Source organism: Theobroma cacao, chromosome 3, assembly GCF_053813885.1.
Source record: "Theobroma cacao isolate CCN51 chromosome 3, ASM5381388v1, whole genome shotgun sequence".
Classification (NCBI taxonomy): Eukaryota; Viridiplantae; Streptophyta; class Magnoliopsida; order Malvales; family Malvaceae; genus Theobroma; species Theobroma cacao.
Genome location: NC_142641.1, coordinates 35,631,722 through 35,651,632, shown reverse-complemented (window position 1 = coordinate 35,651,632; position 19,911 = coordinate 35,631,722). Strand labels below are relative to the sequence as shown.

Genomic DNA, 19,911 nt, shown 5'->3' with positions numbered 1-19,911 from the left:
AAACAAAAACATGAGTTATGTGAAATGTGAATTTTAATAGCCTTGGCGGTCTCGGTAGGATGCCTCGGCCAAGGTGTCCCCGAGAATGGATTTATGGCACAAGCCTAGATTTTTATGAGATTCATAAGTCTTTTTACGTATTTTGAAAGAGATGTGTTCTAATTGTATAACTCAGTTTATGATGATTTACTTTATTATCTCCATGTACTCAACTCTAGATGTTTATGATGATGTCTGTTTACTCATTGAGATTTTATAATCTCACCACCTTCATTTCCACCCATTTCAGGTTCAGTATAGACTGTAGATAGCTGATCTCATCGAGTATTACAGTGGGATCTGCATTTTCCAAATCGTAGGTTCACAGTCCTCTTTACTTTTGTTTATTCGGGGGCACTCTTGTTATTGTAAATTAAATTAAATATTTTGGCTTACTGTATTTAAGTATGTATAAATTTATTTAGCTTTTACGCTATAAAAATTATTCACGTATAACTCTATAAATATTATTTTATAAGAAAATAAGATATTTTACTTAATATTTCTTTTATTTTCTTATTATATTCAAATAACCATAATTTCGTTTTAAATGAAGATTTTAGACTTTTAAACTCATTTTGAATATGAATTATGTGTTTTGTACTTGTATATTACGTTTTAGCCAGTTTCAAAATTTTTGAGAAAAATGACCAAAATACCCTTGTGAGACGAAAAATTAATATTTTATTTGTTTAAAGTTGGAAATAGCTTAAAATCTTTTAGAACACGATATTTGACAATGGTTGTTCACAAGGAAACAGAGAAACTGATAGTAAAGCCTTGCGAAGTTTCGGGTTGACATTTCGGGCAATAAGTGTCTACCGGGACACCGCGGCGGTTGCCACGGGCTCGAGGGGAGTACCGGGTCGTGACATAGTGTGTGATTTGTTCTCTATCTTTGTATTTCACAAAAATAAAAATTTTTAGAGTTAAAAATTTTCACGATAGAGATAAAAATTTAAAATCAAAAAAGAATTTGACAAGAAAGTGAAGATTTATTGAAAAATTATTCAACATCAATGTTATTGCTGAGATGAAATTGATTTGGATGAAAACATATTATCCAAAATCCTCTAATTTGAATAATTAGCTTTTAGGTTATTTTATTTGTTATATGTCCTGTAATCATGATAAGAAATGTATAGCATTTTTTTTTCAACATGACATGTAACAATATTTTTTTTTCAACACGTGAACTTGAATATGAAGAGGTTTCATTAAAAGTAATTTTGTTAAAAAATCTTTTCACTTGACTAAAATAGTTAAAATTAAAAAAAATTATTTTCAAAAACTCGAGTAAAAAAAAATATCGTCCCAAAAAGATATTAATTAAGACTACATTTATTATTGAGGTGAATAAGTCTAATTTGAGTATTTTAAGCTTGAATAAAAAATCAATTCTTGAATTATATCAATTTTTACGCAACTAAATTTTTATTTTTTTATTTTACTTCAACAAGTTTTTATATTTTTATTTATATTCATAAAAATTCTTGATCTTAACAAAAGTATAAAAGTCATTAACTAAAATCAATTGACATTTCTAATCCATGTGACATATAATATAATTGAAGTAATTAAAAATTTACAACTGAAATGATCCAACAAACCAATCATTATCTTTCTTGTTTTGATTAATTTGATGTCAATCAAATTTTGCTTAACTCTATGCATAATAATCTGCGGGCAAAATACTAATTTATTTAGTTTAAAACTACCATTTAGTGGAGGATACGATATGGTTCTCCTTCCAATTCGAAAGCTGGGACTCGACATATATTCAAAGTCTCAAAGCTTTCTCACTTCCTCATAATCTCTAAACACATGAAGAGTAGTTCTTGAATTTCTTCCCACTGGCATGGTTCTAACAGGTTTCAGAGTCATCTATTAATTCATTAACAGTGGCAGTGGGTTACATGTAGCGTTTGACAAGGTGCCTCCACAAAACTATCATCAAACCCAATAACAAGCATTCGTACTTTACTGCTAACACCTATCCTCCACCACATCCCAACCTCTAAAACCTTCCTAGCAGGTAGAATGCTACGGCACACACAAGAAGGGCATGCCCATGATTGCCCTGTCACACGGTGGATACACAAAATATATTTACCTGAAGAAGGAAAAGGAAATGACAAACATGTTTGTCTTGATAGTGGAATGTTTTGGTGATGCATTTGGCTATTCAAAATTGGAGATCGGTCAAAATAGCGTGATGAAATTCTTTAGAAAGGTAATGGATTGAATTCTTCCATACACTATTTCTAATACGAGGCAAAATGCCACATGTTGAATCCCCCAAGCCGTTCCGATTGTTAAATATTATCTCAATGGCGCTGCAGTATTCTGAAATCTCTCGAACAACTTTCTATTCAATCTTAAGGATTAAGCATTATAAAATTAAATAAATTACGCGTTCCTTGGTAAAGTAGGTTTGTGCTTTCTCACACGGATGACCGAAATTTGCTAAAACGCTCGTATCAAAGTATCGTCCGCGGACAACTGACGCCACGAATGCTATCCGTTCATCACTCGAGGAATCCAAAGGTCGTCAAACTTTGATCTTATCGGACGGTTCGAAAGTGAGAGTCAATCCGTGATTCAACCCATCTCCCTTCCTTTTTCTAGCGGCCCCCGCGTTAAGCTTTCCGTTTCCTCGTTAAACCTCATTTTAAAATCCTCTCTTGAAAATTTTCTACCTCGATTCGCTGTAGATCCAACTCTGCACCACCGACTCGAGCCATTCAACTCCTCGCGAGTTGGCGTCTCCGTTTCTTTTTCTCTTTTTTTTTTCCCCTTTACCGGTTTTCTTTCTTAATTTTTCAGTCTTCTATGTAAAAGCCTAGGGTTTTTTGTTTGAATTTCTATATTGGATTTGGAAGATTCTTGAGATTCCATGGCTAGGGTTTTTAGAAACTGGGAGAGACTGGTGCGAGCTACCTTGGACAGAGAGCAGCTCAGAAATGTGGGTCAAGGTCATGAGAGAACACCGAGTGGAATCGCCGGTGCGGTCCCACTCCCACCCTCTCTCGGTCGCGCCACTAACATCGACGCCATCCTTCAGGCTGCCGATGAGATTCAAGTGGAGGACCCTAACATTGCTAGGATACGTAAGTCTTTTCCTTTTTTTCCACCTCATTTTCTTGGCTTTAGTGCATCATTGAGGTTACTTAATCGTGTGTCTGATGGTAGTATAAGTTATATACTTATCGAGTGAAATGGCTTGAATGGGTTTTTGAGAATAAGCTTTTGGTGTTTGATTATGTTAAGTGCGGTAGATGTTTGAGAATGTTTGCTCGAGCTGTTAATTTGTTTGAATAGATAGTTAGGTACTGTACAAATGATCGAAACCTTCTTGACTTTCTTTAGCGGTTGTGTTGTTTCTTGCTTTGTGTGTTTGGTTAACGAAATACTAGTGAGCATAGACTATGTCTGGCCGAGCTAACTTCACGGGAACTTTTTTAATGGATGTTTTGTTGGTTCGAATGTTCTGATTGTACATGATTGCATATTTTGATTTAGAATCAGCAATAGCAGTACACTAGTACTACAGAACAAAAATAGTAGAAGCTTGCTTGTGATGGCAACTTCTGTGTCATAGAAATGGCTATTACAGGGCAATATGGTTCAGATTGAATGATCTTAGGGTCTTAGTAAGTTTTTATATATATTCAACACTGTGATATTTCTCCAGCTTTTTTTTTATAGAGTTTCTTATTTTCTTCCCCCTAAAAATGTTACTTAATAATTTTTCTCTTTATATTGGACTTTGGCTTATTTCATTTTCTAAGTGATAGGGATATTTGTGGCTACTCTGCACATTTGTTTTATTACATTTCTGAATCCAAATTTATTTTTGTATTGATGATATGTTTGTATTCTTTCAATTCCAGTTTGTGAGCAGGCATATGGTATGGCCCAAAATTTGGATCCAAACAGTGAAGGTAGAGGTGTACTTCAGTTCAAGACTGGTTTGATGTCTGTAATTAAGGTACTATTAAATAAGCTTTGGATGTTATGTGTATTTTCACATAGAATGGAGTTTTGTTTATAATTAATACATCTAGTTTACAATGATTTTCCACAATCAGTGGCTCTATCTTAGGCTTCTGAGCAGTGGTATTGTTATATGTTGGTATGAGTTATGTTTATCACTTATCAGTATAAGATCCTTCTTAGATAACATTTTTTTCAATTTGCCAATATGTTGACTTCCTTGGGGTTCTGAACCCCCCTCCTTTTTAACCTGAAGACTTTGCTTCTCATCAAAAGAGTAAAGTATCTTTGCCAAGTTGTTCTGATTCATTGCCATAATTCCATTTCTAATATCTATAGTAAATTGCATCTATCTTCATTTGGGGCAATTACTTGTTTGTCTAGAAATCATGAAAGGTCTAAAGTTGTTGAGATATAAGATTTTAACATTCTATGAAATAGGATCTAGGTGGTAAAACCTTATCATACGATATTCTCTAAAACTCTTCTCTGCTATTTTTACTCCATTTTATGTTTTGCAAATTGCTCTATCGTTGGTTCTTGTACATTAATTATTGTCTATTCTATTTGGGCTCTGATTATATCATATGTGATGTGCAATCATGTCTGAGTGTGAGTATGTCCGATTTGATGTTGATATGCATTTTCTTCATCTACAATTTAACAAATACTTCTAAATTTCTGAACCTTGGGTGTATTTCCAATCAATTTATTTTCAAATTCTTAATTCTGGTTCATATTCATTTTTCCTGCAGCAAAAACTGGCCAAAAGGGATGGTGGCCGAATAGATCGTAATCGTGATATTGAACATTTGTGGGAGTTCTACCAGCTCTATAAGAGACGGCATAGAGTGGATGATATCCAAAGAGAAGAACAAAGATGGCGGGAATCTGGAACCTTCTCCACTAGCGTGGGAGTATATGGGTAACTTATGCCACTCTATTAGTTTCCTTGTTATTTAATTTCCTCATGTCTGCATATATTTTTGGCAATATTTAAGTACTAGAATTGGGTACGGGATTCTCTTTTTTCAAACAACTGGTCATGAATTAGAATATCTTTGGTGTACCTTAATACTATTTTATGATTGTGTATCATATCTAATGATTGATCTCAGGGTTCAGTGTATGGAAACTATTGTCAATTAGTATTTAAACAAGGTCAGAGGGAAGGTTTAAAAACTGTGGAGTTGGTAATTCAACATATGCTATTAAATAGTTACCTCCTTGTTTAAATAGAGTACGGGAGCTCAGCTCCCACATTCTAGTTGGTCTTATGTAGCATCTATCTGTCCATTAAATTTTTGTCATGGCTAGGTTTCTGCTTTTTCTGTTGAAATCTTTTCATTTCATGATTTTTATTATTGTAAATTTTCTGTTGTGAAATCTCTAGCGCTTTAGGAATGAAGAAGGTCTTTGCTACTTTGAGGGCCTTGGTGGAGGTCATGGAGGCACTTAGCAAAGATGCAGAACCTGATGGGGTTGGAAGGCTTATTAAGGAGGAGGTACATGTGATTAACAACCACTGAATGTGGGCTTCTAGTGAGCATCTTGGATATTTTCATTAATTGTCATTATGCCTTGCAACTATATTATGCAATTGCAGTTTATGTTTTCAGGACTCTCTACATGCAGCTTATAACGTGTCAAATGGAACTTCCTAGGCTATTTGGTTTTTATTTATTAGATGTTTGCCAGGAAACTGTTACTAACAACATGGCACTGGTTCTTTGCATTGACCTCACGTTTTAGACAAATTTATTCTTAGAATAAGGCGTGGTCTGTCTTTATTTTGTTGAAAAGTATATTATATTTTCTGTGTTTTTTTCAGCTGCAAAGAATTAGAAATGCTGATGCAACTATGTCCGGTGAACTGATGCCCTACAACATTGTTCCCTTAGAAGCACCCTCATTCACAAATGCTATTGGAATTTTCCCTGAAGTAAGTCTAATCTTTAATCAGTTAAGCTACTTCCTTTTCCCCCAATGTTCATTAGAATTTCCTATTAAATTGGTGATCTAGAAGTTTTATAGTTACAAATTTGTTGTTGCTTTATTTATGGTCTGAACTATATTTACATTCAAATATGTTTCCTGTGCTAATCTGTATTCTTCTGTGTGTATTGTTTGGTTAAATCTACAAATGGATCAATTTCTTTATGCTAATCGTACCAGGTTAGAGGTGCAATATCTGCAATCAGATACACTGAACATTTTCCTAGGCTTCCTTCAAATTTTGAGATTTCTGTACAGCGTGATCCAGACATGTTTGATCTTCTGGAGTATGTGTTTGGTTTTCAGGTTTGTGTCTTTGTATACACAACACACAAAGTATTTCAATGCATATTGAATTGTGGGTGAAAATTGCAATATCTGTAGAATTATTCTTGCTCTTTCTATTATTTGCATTCCCACTGTGGCTCGTTAGCATGTTATGTATTGTTTTTTACTTGTCTTCGTTAGTGTATTTCCCCCTTTCCCCCATTGTGTTTTTAATTGTTCATGAAAATCTTGCATGTATGCAAGTTGTCATGTTATTCTAAAGCTCTCATAAATCAAGAGTTGTAAATTTTTTTTTTTGGGGACATGGCATTCTTTATTTGCTGGGCCTTTGCAACAGTTGTCTGGAAGCTTATTTCTGACTTCTGACTGCTATTGTGGAATTGGCTGGTGGGATGCCCTTTGACATGACCAGTCGTGTCGGCAGTGTTTGGGGCCTTTGGGCCACATATGTCTGAAGTGGAAGTAGAAGGTTAACGTGATTATCTAGCTGATAATGTTATCACTTAATGCGGAGGATTGGCATGGCCACTTGATCTAATAATCTGTGCAGTTTTCACATAGACTCCTATATTTGATCCTTTATACTGTGTATGTTAAATTAACCATTCCAACATATTATGTTCTTTTTTGGGTACAAATTTCAACTTATTTTATTTGTATGATAAATCATGGTGATGAAGTAGATGACCAAATCGGCTTTATGATTTATCATTGGATTGGTAGAATGCAATACAAACTTAGTCTGTCTTTTGTAGAAGGATGTTCATGTTCATTATAACCTGGACTGTTAAGAAATATTGAAGTATTGACTGATATGTATTTATTATGCTATGAATTTTAATGAAGTGTTTGATATTTCATCTATTCCACCATCAGTTGATCACCATCTTTCCAATTCTTCTTTGATGATTAACTTGAATGTTTCATTTTTTTTTCCGCAGAAAGATAATGTACGGAACCAGCGTGAGAATGTTGTTCTTACTATAGCAAATGCACAATCTCGACTTGGCATACCTGTCCAAGCTGATCCGGTAAGTTCTTTAGATAATCTATGTCACTATTTGATTAGGTATTTTTCTGTCCCCTTTTTCTTTCAAAAGAATATAAAAGAGGCTTTTGGTTCTGTGTTTTTCCTTTCTTTGTTGGTCATGTCTCTTGGTCAAATATTGATTCATACAATCAGAATAGCATTGCCTTTATAGCACACAACACTTGCTGTTATTGGATTCTTGAAGGATACTCCTGATGTAGCTGCCTTTGCTCTAAAGCATCAAATTCTATTTGCATGTTATGGGCAATGGGATGCTTAGCTTTTCAATATCCTTGAAAACTGAACCTTAATAGGTTGACTTTCTATGGAAAGCGTTTTAACTCTTACTGCCTAATTATTGGAGATTGTTGAGCTGATTACATGTAAGCATGCTAATTTTTATGCATTGCAAAGGTTCTTTTTTTTTTTAATCTGGATGGCTAGATTTATAGGGGTGTTATTTCACTGTTAATTGATCACTGTTGATTTTTTTTTAATGAAGTTATAGAATTTGTTAAATCCTTTTTTTGTGGATTGAGTGCCTTCGAAGCACTTAAGCTCACCCTAATTTACCAAAAAGCATCTTAAACAAGGGATTGGAAGAATTGGTTTAGATACTCTGTTAGGTTAGGTATTGCTTTACTCAGTTTGGATCTACTAATCTTGTTTGCGTTGTGTTCTTGCTATTGTTTTTAGTTGTGCATTTTAAAGAACCTGGAGTTAGCTGATGAAATCCTTTTTGTTATTAATTATGTTTCAATCTTTCCAGAAAATTGATGAGAAGGCAATTAATGAAGTTTTCTTGAAAGTGCTGGATAACTACATCAAATGGTGCAAATACTTGCGGATACGGCTGGCATGGAATAGGTTGCTGCTGCAACCTTGAAACAGTTCAATTTTTTGTGTACTGATACACTTGAGTACTTTTCATTTATGTTACTAGTTTGAATCTTACTTTGTGTCCTGCAGTTTGGAAGCAATTAATAGGGACAGGAAGCTCTTTCTGGTTTCATTATACTTTCTCATATGGGGTGAAGCTGCAAATGTCCGTTTTCTTCCTGAGTGCATTTGCTATATATTCCACCATGTGAGTTTGTTTTTCTTCCTGAGTGCATTTGCTATATATTCCACCATGTGAGTTTGTTCAGCCTCCATTGATGCTATTTAATTTGTATCTATCATGTGCTTTTTTTTGGCCATAATACAGAAAAAGATTTTATCTCCGCATGATAAACTAGAATTGCCATTTAATTAAGGAAGTTGTAATTTGCTATGCAGCTATTTATATTATTGTTTCTTACTGTACAAAATCACTGTTTCCATTTTTGGATTTGGAGTGGAACATCTCATGCATCAGTTTGTGATTCTGTCTACTTTCCTGAAAATTGAGTGGATTTGAATTCTGTTTACCTTCAGTTTGAAAATTTAGAAGAGTGCTTTGCTCTGTCTCTTTCTCTTGGTTCAAATGATATTAGAGAAAGTGAGGAGAATTTGTCAAAATTTTGAAGTAAATATTAATTTATGTATTCAAATTTTACTTTCTGATTGCTGATGGGGCAATGTTATTATTTTTGGTTTCCAGATGGCAAAAGAGTTGGATGCAATATTGGATCATGGAGAAGCTAATCCTGCTTCGAGCTGCACAGCTGAGGGTGGTTACGTGTCCTTCCTTGAGAAAATCATATGTCCTATATATGATACAATGGCAGCGGTCAGTTCTTTCTGTACTGTCTATCCATCCTCTTATTGTTATCGATCATGTTAATGTTTGCAGTGCATATATGCTAACCTGGTTCTGAAAGTTGTCTTTAGTGCTTCCATTGAGCCTGGCCAATGCTCTTTGCTTTTTACTATTTTCGTTTTCAATCATGTATGTGTGTTCTTTCTCTTTTATCTCTAGAATTAGTGCTGTTCCTGACTATGAATTATTCTGGGATTCTTGCTTGCTTAGAAAAATTCATCATGAGGTTACTCTTAACACTAGACCTGATTACAATCTGATTTTCCTTTTGATATACATGCTCTAAATGTTTTTGTTAGTAATATTTAATATGATTTTATTGTTATTTGTTCAGGAGGCAGTTAGAAACGGTAATGGGAAAGCTGCACATTCATCATGGCGGAATTATGATGATTTCAATGAATACTTTTGGTTTGTTACTGTGTCTCTTTAAGGATATGAATTTCTATGAAGTTTGGCACATTGATATGCAGTTTTTCTAATTTTGTTCTCATTTATATAATATGTGTATATGTATTTATATGTACAGGTCACCTGCTTGCTTTGAATTGAACTGGCCCATGAGAAGGGATTCTCCATTTCTGATGAAGCCTAAAAAGTGGAAAAGGGTAAGTTCTGCTGATGATTTCTGACCGAAACTACTCTCTATATGTTTTGTTCTTTTAAACCTTTTATTTTACTTAAAATCTCTTATAAGTCTACATACTGGAATTTTAAATCTTAATATGGAACAAAATGAATTCATGACAGTTGTAGAGAGTAGGAGATGCATTATATGGAAACTATAGAAATTATAGTTGTATTTCTGGTATATAGGCTTAAGCTACTTACTGATAGTACTCAGAATATGGTTCTAAATGGAGTATAATGGTGAAATATGATTGATGTAGATTACCCCATGCACTAGGAAAAGTTATTGTTGTTGTTTGCTAATCTGATGAGGGATTGAATTTCTGTATTGAATTTACATTTTAAGGGGATGAATCTGTGAAAGCTGTTGTTCTCTGCAAATTGAATTATTAAATTCAACTTGTTTTCTCAATTATGCTTGTAGGTTTAAAAAAATGAGATACTAATCTTTTAGTTGTAAACATTCTGATAATCCTTAGCATGCAGTAACTCTTTCTGCTCCTGCGGCTGCTTCATTGATTTATGTTGGATCTCGTATTGTCATCCTTTACTGTGACTATCCACTTATAATAGCCCTTTGCCTGTCATAGCATTTTGGTGCCGAATCCCCTTTGCTGTGCAAACAGAAGGTGAAGAAAAAACTAAAGAACTGCCAAAAACACTCTTTTTGTTTTCTAATCTTAGGGTTTTTTTTACCCCTACAGACCCATTATATCCGCATTGTGTACTGGATTATTGTCTCATTTGGCATTTTTTTCCCCCTTTACCATTTTATTACAAAATAGGCAATGCATGGGTGTTGGTTATATGATTTGTAAATGCTCTTTAATGGCTTTATAAATCTTTCTTGTTGGATGGTACGTATTTATGTTTTATTATCTTTTTATTTTTTTACATTGTATTTGGTGTGAGTTATGAGACTAAATTTAATTTTATATACATCTATTGTTTGTACTTTTGGTTCATTCTGATATATTGTGAACAATGCATATTTTAGCAATCAGATAGTTAATGTGCCTTTAGTTACCAACAATTATTTGACTAGATATTGATATTGTTGTTTCTTCTATTTTTCTTACTTTGAGTTTGCAGACCGGTAAAAGCACCTTTGTTGAGCATCGAACATTCCTTCACTTGTATCGAAGTTTCCATCGTCTTTGGATCTTTCTGGTTTTGATGTTCCAGGTAGGTTTTCTGCTTGCTTATATAACTTCTTGTTGATGTTGCATGTAGTTTGTTCATCTTGAGTAGAAAATTTTATTGGTTGCTTATTGCTGCAGGCATTGACAATTATAGCATTCAGAAGAGGGCATATTAATTTGGATACCTTTAAGATATTACTTAGTGTTGGACCTACATTTGCTATTATGAACTTCATAGAGAGTAAGTTGTTGGCTCTTATTGACGTGCATCCTGCAATTATTAGAAAATATCGGTGTTTGGTACCTCTTTTTTTTTTGTATAAATTCTCTTTTAATTTGGATTGTTTGCATGACCTGCTTATGTTTGGGCTTAACCATGTGTTCATTTGGTTATTTTTCTGCTTGATTAGGTTGTTTAGATGTCCTGCTCATGTTTGGGGCTTACACCACTGCAAGAGGCATGGCTATTTCCAGGCTGGTTATACGATTTTTTTGGTGTGGCTTGGCCTCTGTGTTTGTAACCTATGTTTATGTGTAAGTCCGTGATATCAATTCTTGATTGAAATGATCTCTCTTGTTGCTAGTATCAGTTATACGTTTGCATCCTACTTATATCTTCTTTTATTTACGTACATGCAGGAAAGTTTTGGAGGAAAGAAATGATCGAAACTCTAATTCATTCTATTTTCGGATATATATACTTGTATTGGGTGTGTACGCAGCCTTGCGTGTGGTTCTTGGCTTGTTACTGAAGTTTCCTGCATGTCATGCCCTCTCTGAAATGTCGGATCAATCATTCTTCCAGTTTTTTAAATGGATTTATCAGGTTTGTTCACTGTTTCTTACCTAGTTGAGATGATCAAATGATTATGGAATGGATGACTTATTTTATTTTATACAATAATTTTCACATTTCAGGAGCGATATTATGTTGGGCGTGGACTTTATGAAAGGATGTCTGACTATTTCAGGTTTATTTTTATGCTTTATTAAAATCAGGAGTTTTTTGCGTAATGTGATCATTTAACATGCTTGCTCTGTTAATTTTATCTATTACATCATCAGTTTGTTTTGTTTTGGGAACAAAAGATTTCATACAGCTCCTTGTCTTGATTTTTTGTGGGAGGTTTTTTACTTTTTGTTTTCTGTGGTGCCTCTAACAATGTAAATTTATCATTACTTTGGCTGAAACTGATGCGATGAATTTGTTTGCCCTGTTCATTTGGAGTTTATACTGATCACTATATGGCTGTGGTTGTCCTTAGTAGATTGCTGGTCAACAAAATTTTCGTCATTTATATATACTTTTTGCAATGTATGATGTTGGCCATGTTTTTTTGTCAATTTTTGATGTTGCTTTGATGACTTAAAGAAGGCCTCTAATAATTGTCTGTGTGAGTGCTTTCCCCCCCTTAATTTTGTTCTTCATTGCTGCAGATATGTCCTATTCTGGTTGGTAATATTTCTTTGTAAATTCACATTTGCTTACTTTCTCCAGGCAAGTAATTTAGTTGCTATCTCACCTTCTTTTGCAATAGAGTTTGTATAGTGTATGGTGGACAGCTTTCAAGTCTGTAGATCTGAATATCTGACACTAGTTATGTTTGATCTTTACTGAATTACAGATTAGGCCACTTGTCTCACCAACAAATACCATTCTCGATCTTCCAGATTTGCCGTACTCTTGGCATGATTTAGTCTCAAAGAGTATGTTCGTCATCCATTTGTTTTTTGGTGGCTTGGTTTTCTAAAGCACCAGCTTTAGATTACTGGAATCTTATTTCGCACTGTTTTTAAAGACTGTTTTGTATTAGGTAAAAGTTTTGCTATTACAGGTTAGGAAGATGAAAATTAAATTATCTCACAAACTTAATTGCCTAATTGTATAAATTAGAGAGTCTCATTAGGTGAATAAGTGGTTAAAATCACTGTAGGGATTGAGAATGTGATCTTTTTTGTCAAGCCTGTATGGAAATGGAAAATTGACTATATGCCTCAAAATTTTAAATCAGACTTGGCCTCTGCTACCGTGAGAAGATAAAATTTACATTTAATGTGTCCTCAAGATGCATATCTCATGCATTCAACCCATATATGTGTGGTCTACAACCAATGATTAGGTCCCATCCATAAATGTTTTATCATTATATATTTGGGTCATATCTTGTCTAGGTTTAGCCACATGGTAACATATATGGTTGTATTTCATGGGCCTCTACGTTCTCTTTGGCTGTTCAGATTCCTGGTTATATATCAATATACGAATAGTTCTTATATGATCTTTTATTTTATTTAAAGTTCTAACTACTTTTCATGTTTCATTGGGGTGTACCTTCTTCAAATTAAAGTTTATATGTGTTATTAATCTGTCTTGTAATATTTTTCTACAGACAATAATAATGCCTTGACTCTTGCTAGCCTGTGGGGTCCTGTTATTGCTGTGAGTACATTTCTGTTTTAAGCTTATGCACCTGCCATTGGAACTTGGCATTGGCTGACTAAATACATTCTATACATATACCTAATTGAACATGGAACATTGTTAAAAACAAGTAGGTCAATGGTTCATGTTAAATGCTCTGTACTTGGGCTTGTGCCTGAGTTTTCTTGCTTGTCCCAGTCTATGGGCTTTCTCCTGTTCACCTGATTATTTTCAAAAAGCCTTATATATTATGAAAAAATTTGGACAAGTGTCATGTATTTAACTTGTCAACCATAAGGCATTCTTTTTTTCTCCACCTTGTCTCCAGATTTATATCATGGACATTCACATATGGTACACTTTATTGTCGGCAATTATTGGTGGTGTGATGGGTGCACGGGCTCGGTTAGGCGAGGTATTAAACTGGCATTTTTCTATTTTCTTTGGAATAATCTAAAAGTCTGATCTCTTTTCTTATTATTCTTACTATTGCTAAATGTTGCTTTTATCACAGATACGCTCAACTGAAATGATGCATAAACGTTTTGAGAGCTTCCCAGAAGAATTTGCCAAGAATCTTGTTTCGCCTCAAGCAAAGAGGTAGTTGTTTACAACTTGGCAATTTTAAATATAAGGCTTTAGGCTCAAATGTAGGAGTACCAGATTTGATGACCCTTTATTGAATCTCATCAGTCATGCCTTTAATTCTCTCTCTCTCTTTTTTCTTTCATTTTTGTTCCTTAAATGTATTTTTGGAGATAAGATATGGATATTTATTAATACTTATGTCCTGTGTCATATATGTTTAGAGATATGAATCTCTATGGATATGTGAATCACTATGGATATAAGATTCAGCTAAGTATGAAGTAAAAGGCATATTGGCTTGTTAAAAAACAGAAGGGGAGTAGACATAATGATATATGAAATATTGTTAGGTCTCTCCTAATTGTTTTGCAGACTATGTTCTGGAGTTAATAAACCAGAATTAAATGCTGAGAAATGAAGGGGCATAAAATAAAGAAGAAAAAAAGGGGCTAACCTCAATTTATTCTCTCTCTCTCTCTCTCTCTTTCCCCTTAACTTGCTGCTCCTTGTTTCTCTTGCTTGTCAACTTGGTGCTCATCTGGAATGGTTGAAAAATCACTAGATGTCATCTCTAGCCCTTCCAGCCTCCAGGCATTTATGCTGCATTCAACTTTCAAATTAACTATCTATAAAAATTGAACACCTTCCCCACCCCCCCCCCCCCCCCCCCCCCCCCAAAAAAAAAAAGAAAGTACTTAGCTTGACAATGAGAGAATATTTTCTGACTATTTTATGATTTCAGATATTTTTGTGTATTATATATGTGTATTCCCTGTAAATCTCTTTTTAAATTTTTTTCCCTTGTTTGTGCTTGTGCAGGATGCCATTTGACAGACAAGCACCTGAGGTGGGTCATGTATCTATATTTCTTCACTTATTCTAATTTTCTAAATTCATTAATGTAATTGTGTCTTCACAAATTTTTACTCTGGGCAGAATCTTGATTGATTAGATTGTCTTTGTGTGCAAATGAATCTTTTAGGGTGAGTTGATGAAGGTTTATCCATGAATGATAACTTAGATCAATTTAACTGGTCGATTGCTAATGTAGGAATAATTAAGTGGTTCCAGCATGATAACTTTGTAAATTTTGGATTTTGAGTCTATGTAAAACTTTCAAAGATCTTTTCCACGTCGTAAGCTTACAATATTGGCATTTGCTTAAACTGATCACTCCATATAAACCTTCATTGGAGCTGGACAAAAACTCACTAATTGAGGCCTCCTTATCTCTGGCCAACAAAAAAAATTCTTGAAGTTGATATTGTGAAGGTCCATCCCTGCACTGAAAATCATGCCGAAATGGGAGAGTGTAACTCCCCACATGAAAAGACACATTAGCTGACTTTCACCAGCCTTTTCTAATTCACTTCCAACCACTAGCACTGTGAGTTTCTACCCTTCTCAGATTTCCAACCAATTTTTTTGTCTTCACATTGAGCAACAATCACAAAAACTTGAAAGATGGTCTTCTTTCACAATAAATCACCCAATATTTGCATATGCTTCCTTGGTCATATGGTCTGGTTGAAAAGTTTTTATAATTCTGACTGCTATACTATTTCTTCCTAGGGTTATGCTGTCTAAAAGTGTTAAGACTTTTTAAAAAATGAACTTTTTTGTGGTAAGAATGTCTTTATTATTGTTGGCTTTGTTCATTTTGTTTGAGCAGGTTTCTCAGGAAACGAACAAGACAGATGCAGCTCTATTTTCTCCGTTTTGGAATGAGATAATCAAAAGCTTACGTGAAGAAGACTATATCAGCAACAGGTAAATTATTAAGTTGGGCTTTATTATTATCATGCTGGTTATGTTCATTTTGAGACTGGTACTAATTGGTCAATCTGCAACTTTTTATATTTTAAGGGAGATGGACTTGCTTTTAGTTCCCAGCAACAGAGGAAGTCTAAAATTAGTTCAGTGGCCTTTGTTTCTTCTAAGCAGTAAGGTGTGACCTGTTAAATATTTACTAAACAAATAACTCCTGAAAGACTTTGGTTCTATACTAATTTCTCTCACGTTCGTGGATAAATTTTCAGATCTTATTGGCTATCGATCTGGCTATTGACTGCAAGGATACACAGGCTGATCTTTGGAATAGAATATGCAAGGATGAATATATGGCATATGCAGTTCAGGAGTGCTATTACAGTATTGAAAAAATTTTACATTCCTTGGTTGATGGTGAAGGGAGACTCTGGTATGTCTTTGCAGCTGCATGCTTCTTTTAATATATTGATGTCTTATCTTATTAGGGATTACATTTAAGAGCTTACCCACAATTACTTAGCGTGCCCTTTACCTGCATCCTTGTTTATGATAGGGTTGAAAGGATATACCGTGAGATCAATAACAGCATCTCGGAAGGTTCACTTGTCATAACCTTGGTTCTGAAGAAGCTTCCTCTGGTTCTGCAAAAATTGACTGCATTGCTTGGGCTGGTAATACTAAAACCTATTTGCATCATTTTGTTATTCCAATCACTGGTGCTAAAATTTATGTTACAATATGTGAGCCATCTCTGTGTCTTTTGCATTTTATTCTTTTACTTCTCGTCCTGTTCCTTTTTCTTTGTCTTTCCCATCATTGAAGTGGTATTTTGGTGTTATTAATGTTTTTTTTTTAATTGTATTAATATATTTGCAATTTATCTGGTATTGCAGTATAATTTGTTTGATTGCTCTTTTAATTTTTATCTATTGGTATACCAGTCACAAGGCAATATTACAATGTCAATGTCCCTTCATAATCAGATATTGTGCATAATTAATTGATTTTCAATATGCCTGTTACTAATATGTAGTGAAGTCTGTAAAGTTGTACATCATGCTCTTTTTCTAGTTTAACATATTCTGATGATAAACCTTTGTTTCATTTAGCTAAGGAATGAAAAACCTGTAGAAAAAGGTGCTGCAAATGCTGTGTATCAACTATATGATTCTGTTACGCATTACCTGCTATCAGATGATTTGAGGTAAATTGTCTGATGCACAATTTTTGATGGTATACATAAAGTAATAGTTAAATAGATTTTCATTTCTGAATCGTTTAGTGTTTAATGTGATACATCAGTGAGCAGCTTGATACATGGAACATTTTGGCAAGAGCAAGAAATGAAGGTCGTCTGTTTTCTAGAATAGAATGGCCCAAGGATCCAGAAATTGTAAGCATCCTTCAAACTTGATAATGGTCTCCCATTTTCGGCTTACTATTGTTGCTTTACTTGTACATTTTTTCTCTTACAGCGGGAGCAGGTGAAGCGACTGTACCTTCTTCTCACCGTAAAGGAGTCGGCAGCTAACATTCCTAAGAATCTGGAAGCAAGGAGAAGATTGGAGTTTTTCAGTAATTCATTATTTATGGACATGCCTTCAGCAAGGCCAGTTTGTGAAATGATACCATTTTGGTGTGTTGATGCTAATTTATCAGAAAAACGACTTAGATTTGTTTCTGGAGGATTATCTGTCTATCGAACTAATTAAATATTTGTTTGTTGCTTGAGGATAGTGTCTTCACCCCATACTACAGTGAGACTGTGCTTTATAGCTCCAAAGATTTGCAGGAGGAAAATGAGGATGGAATATCTACTCTTTTCTACCTTCAGAAAATCTTTCCAGGTATATTTCATTTCATTATTATCTGAAGTGATGTTATCTCTTCCTGTCATAATGTTGTTGTCTGTCAATATTTTAACATGTGAACTAAGTCAGACTCTTTCTACTTCCATCCCCCTTTTATTGCTTCTAGAATGAATCTTCAGCTGGTGTTCCTGTATCGTGCAAGAATATACATCGCTTTTCCAAATGTTCCTGTTGCATATCAGTTGTGTTACTGGAGATGTCTTCTAGACCTTCACATTCCATGTTATGTTACTTTTACGAGTCCTTTGTTGTGTACCAAATTGTTGATTATGTTTCAGTATCTGTATGGTTGACACACTGGGACTTAAGTGGCTATTTGAGAGTAAATTTTGGCAGTGTATGGTACCATGTGATGGTTATCATATTATGAACGTTGAATGCCTACAAATCTAGAGTCTGTTAGCTTTCTTGTTGGGTTCCATCTTAACTGTAGTATGGCTTAAGTCTAGGTGTAAAGGAATAGAAACTCTCTTTTTCCTTATTTGGTTACAATGTCATAAAAGGAGGCAAACAATCATTCTTCCCTTTGCCTCAAAACCCCATCTTTCTTAGTCCCCCAAATGGGGGGAAGCAAAAGGGAAAGGAAAGGGGCTAAAATTTTCGTTGTGAATCAAGATTTATACTCCTATCCATTCTTTCGTTTCCAAATACTTATACATTAGAAGGGCATAGTTGTAAATGTAAAAATCAATGTATCCTTGCCATTTCTTTTCCTCTCCTTATTCACATAATAACATATGATTTTCTTTTCATTCCTTTCCCTTCCCCTTTCACCTTATCAAAACAAGGCTGTCATAAATCTTTTCTTTTTCTTTAAAATCCCTCCATTCTCTTTCTTTTCCTTCACTCATTCCTATATGAGCATGGGGTTGGCTTTTTCTTTTTCTGGTTATATAGGTTGGAAATTATTATAGTGATCAAGGCATTTTGGCAAAACTATGAAGTTACCTATTTCTTTGTTCATTTTGGTCAGTTAGTTGATGGCAGGCTTGAAAGGCTTCATCTCTTAGTTATACAGTGTTTCAAATAAATACTAAGGTCTTTATTTGCATCTGAACAGCATATGTGTTGTTTCCTACTCTTAACTGCTTGATGTTATTCAATATTTCCTTATTTCCCAGTCAAGTTTCTTAGCATGCCATGTTGGATATAAGATTAGAATAAACCATTCAAATGAACTTTAAAGATCACCCATACACATTTACTGTGGTCTGATGAATTTATTTTCTAAGATAGATGATTCTCTGCACTTTGAATTTGGGTTTGGAGATACGTTTCTGGTTTTGAAATTAATTTGACAGCAAATAGTGTGGAAGTTTCTTCAAAATTGGGAAAACAATTGAAAATTGGAATTCCTTGCACTGTTGTGGGAATCATAATTGGATTTTGTGAACCAAATTAGTTCCTGAGTGACAATGCAGGCAGGGGCTGAGTGGGGCAATAAATAGGGGTAGGAAATTATAAACCCTGCCTGTAACATACCCCGTTGCCATCCCTAGCTGTGGTTCTAATTATAGTTGTGGAGTTATCAGGTTTGCTTGCTGAGCGACTTCTGCATGCAGTTGAGGGTTTTTTTAATATATATATATATATATATATATATATATTTGGTGATGTCTTTATCTGATAACTGTCCATCTCCTCCTGATTTTAGATGAATGGGAGAATTATTTAGAGCGGGTTAATGAAGGTAAGTCTACCGGGAATGTAGAAGCTCAAGAAAGTACGAGTGAATTGGAGCTTCGGTTTTGGGCATCTTATCGAGGGCAGACTCTTGCTAGGACTGGTTAGCATTATTTTATTATTAATGCCCTTTATTTCGTTCTTATGGAATGCGTTCTGAATTTTCTTATCTCTCTAGTATTATGTGAGATTGTCAAAAGGCTGTTGTACTTTCAATATGTTACCTCTCTAATAATCCTAAGTGACATTTGAAATGCAGTTCGTGGCATGATGTATTACAGAAGGGCATTAATGCTACAAAGTTACCTAGAGCGGAGATCTTTGGGAGGTATTCTCTTCAAACTTTTTATAATGACCTGTACTATATAAGGGTAAGACATGATATGCTCACACTATTTCATCTTGTTTAATAGTGGATGATTATTCTCAAGCCGACTCACTGACAATTGAAGGATTTGAATTGTCTCCTGAAGCTCGAGCACAAGCAGATATAAAGTTCACTTATGTTGTTTCATGTCAAATTTATGGTCAACAAAAGCAGAACAAAAAAGCTGAGGCTGTTGATATTGCTCTTTTGCTACAGAGGTATAAATTTCTTAAACTAATGGTCTATTTTATCCAATCCGTAGCAACCTTGTCAACTATTTGTTAATTGGAAGCAGAGTAATAGTTCCTAATATAAATTAATATAAGGTTGATTCAAATGGCCCACTGGG

General features: G+C 34.4%; 1 protein-coding gene across 2 annotated transcripts in view; it reads left to right on the top strand.

Annotated features, from left to right (window-relative positions):
- The first annotated feature begins 2,598 nt into the window (after positions 1-2,598).
- The window catches only part of GSL8 (glucan synthase-like 8), a 28,068-nt gene continuing 10,755 nt past the window's right edge, over positions 2,599-19,911 (top strand). The window contains exons 1-34 of one of the 2 annotated variants that reach the window (XM_007037801.3): positions 2,599-3,149; positions 3,933-4,030; positions 4,791-4,960; positions 5,429-5,540; positions 5,867-5,977; positions 6,211-6,336; positions 7,260-7,349; positions 8,118-8,215; positions 8,318-8,435; positions 8,931-9,059; positions 9,424-9,500; positions 9,619-9,697; positions 10,812-10,904; positions 11,000-11,102; positions 11,272-11,395; positions 11,501-11,687; positions 11,780-11,832; positions 12,299-12,359; positions 12,487-12,568; positions 13,252-13,301; positions 13,612-13,698; positions 13,798-13,883; positions 14,691-14,718; positions 15,544-15,641; positions 15,738-15,819; positions 15,911-16,071; positions 16,195-16,312; positions 16,751-16,845; positions 16,944-17,034; positions 17,117-17,277; positions 17,379-17,488; positions 19,167-19,298; positions 19,455-19,523; positions 19,609-19,780. In XM_007037801.3, the coding sequence (XP_007037863.3) occupies positions 2,936-3,149; positions 3,933-4,030; positions 4,791-4,960; positions 5,429-5,540; positions 5,867-5,977; positions 6,211-6,336; positions 7,260-7,349; positions 8,118-8,215; positions 8,318-8,435; positions 8,931-9,059; positions 9,424-9,500; positions 9,619-9,697; positions 10,812-10,904; positions 11,000-11,102; positions 11,272-11,395; positions 11,501-11,687; positions 11,780-11,832; positions 12,299-12,359; positions 12,487-12,568; positions 13,252-13,301; positions 13,612-13,698; positions 13,798-13,883; positions 14,691-14,718; positions 15,544-15,641; positions 15,738-15,819; positions 15,911-16,071; positions 16,195-16,312; positions 16,751-16,845; positions 16,944-17,034; positions 17,117-17,277; positions 17,379-17,488; positions 19,167-19,298; positions 19,455-19,523; positions 19,609-19,780 (3,665 nt within the window). In that variant the 5' untranslated portion in view covers positions 2,599-2,935. The remainder of the gene's footprint in view (positions 3,150-3,932; positions 4,031-4,790; positions 4,961-5,428; positions 5,541-5,866; positions 5,978-6,210; positions 6,337-7,259; positions 7,350-8,117; positions 8,216-8,317; positions 8,436-8,930; positions 9,060-9,423; positions 9,501-9,618; positions 9,698-10,811; positions 10,905-10,999; positions 11,103-11,271; positions 11,396-11,500; positions 11,688-11,779; positions 11,833-12,298; positions 12,360-12,486; positions 12,569-13,251; positions 13,302-13,611; positions 13,699-13,797; positions 13,884-14,690; positions 14,719-15,543; positions 15,642-15,737; positions 15,820-15,910; positions 16,072-16,194; positions 16,313-16,750; positions 16,846-16,943; positions 17,035-17,116; positions 17,278-17,378; positions 17,489-19,166; positions 19,299-19,454; positions 19,524-19,608; positions 19,781-19,911) is intronic. The other variant, XM_007037799.3, reaches the window with a different exon arrangement.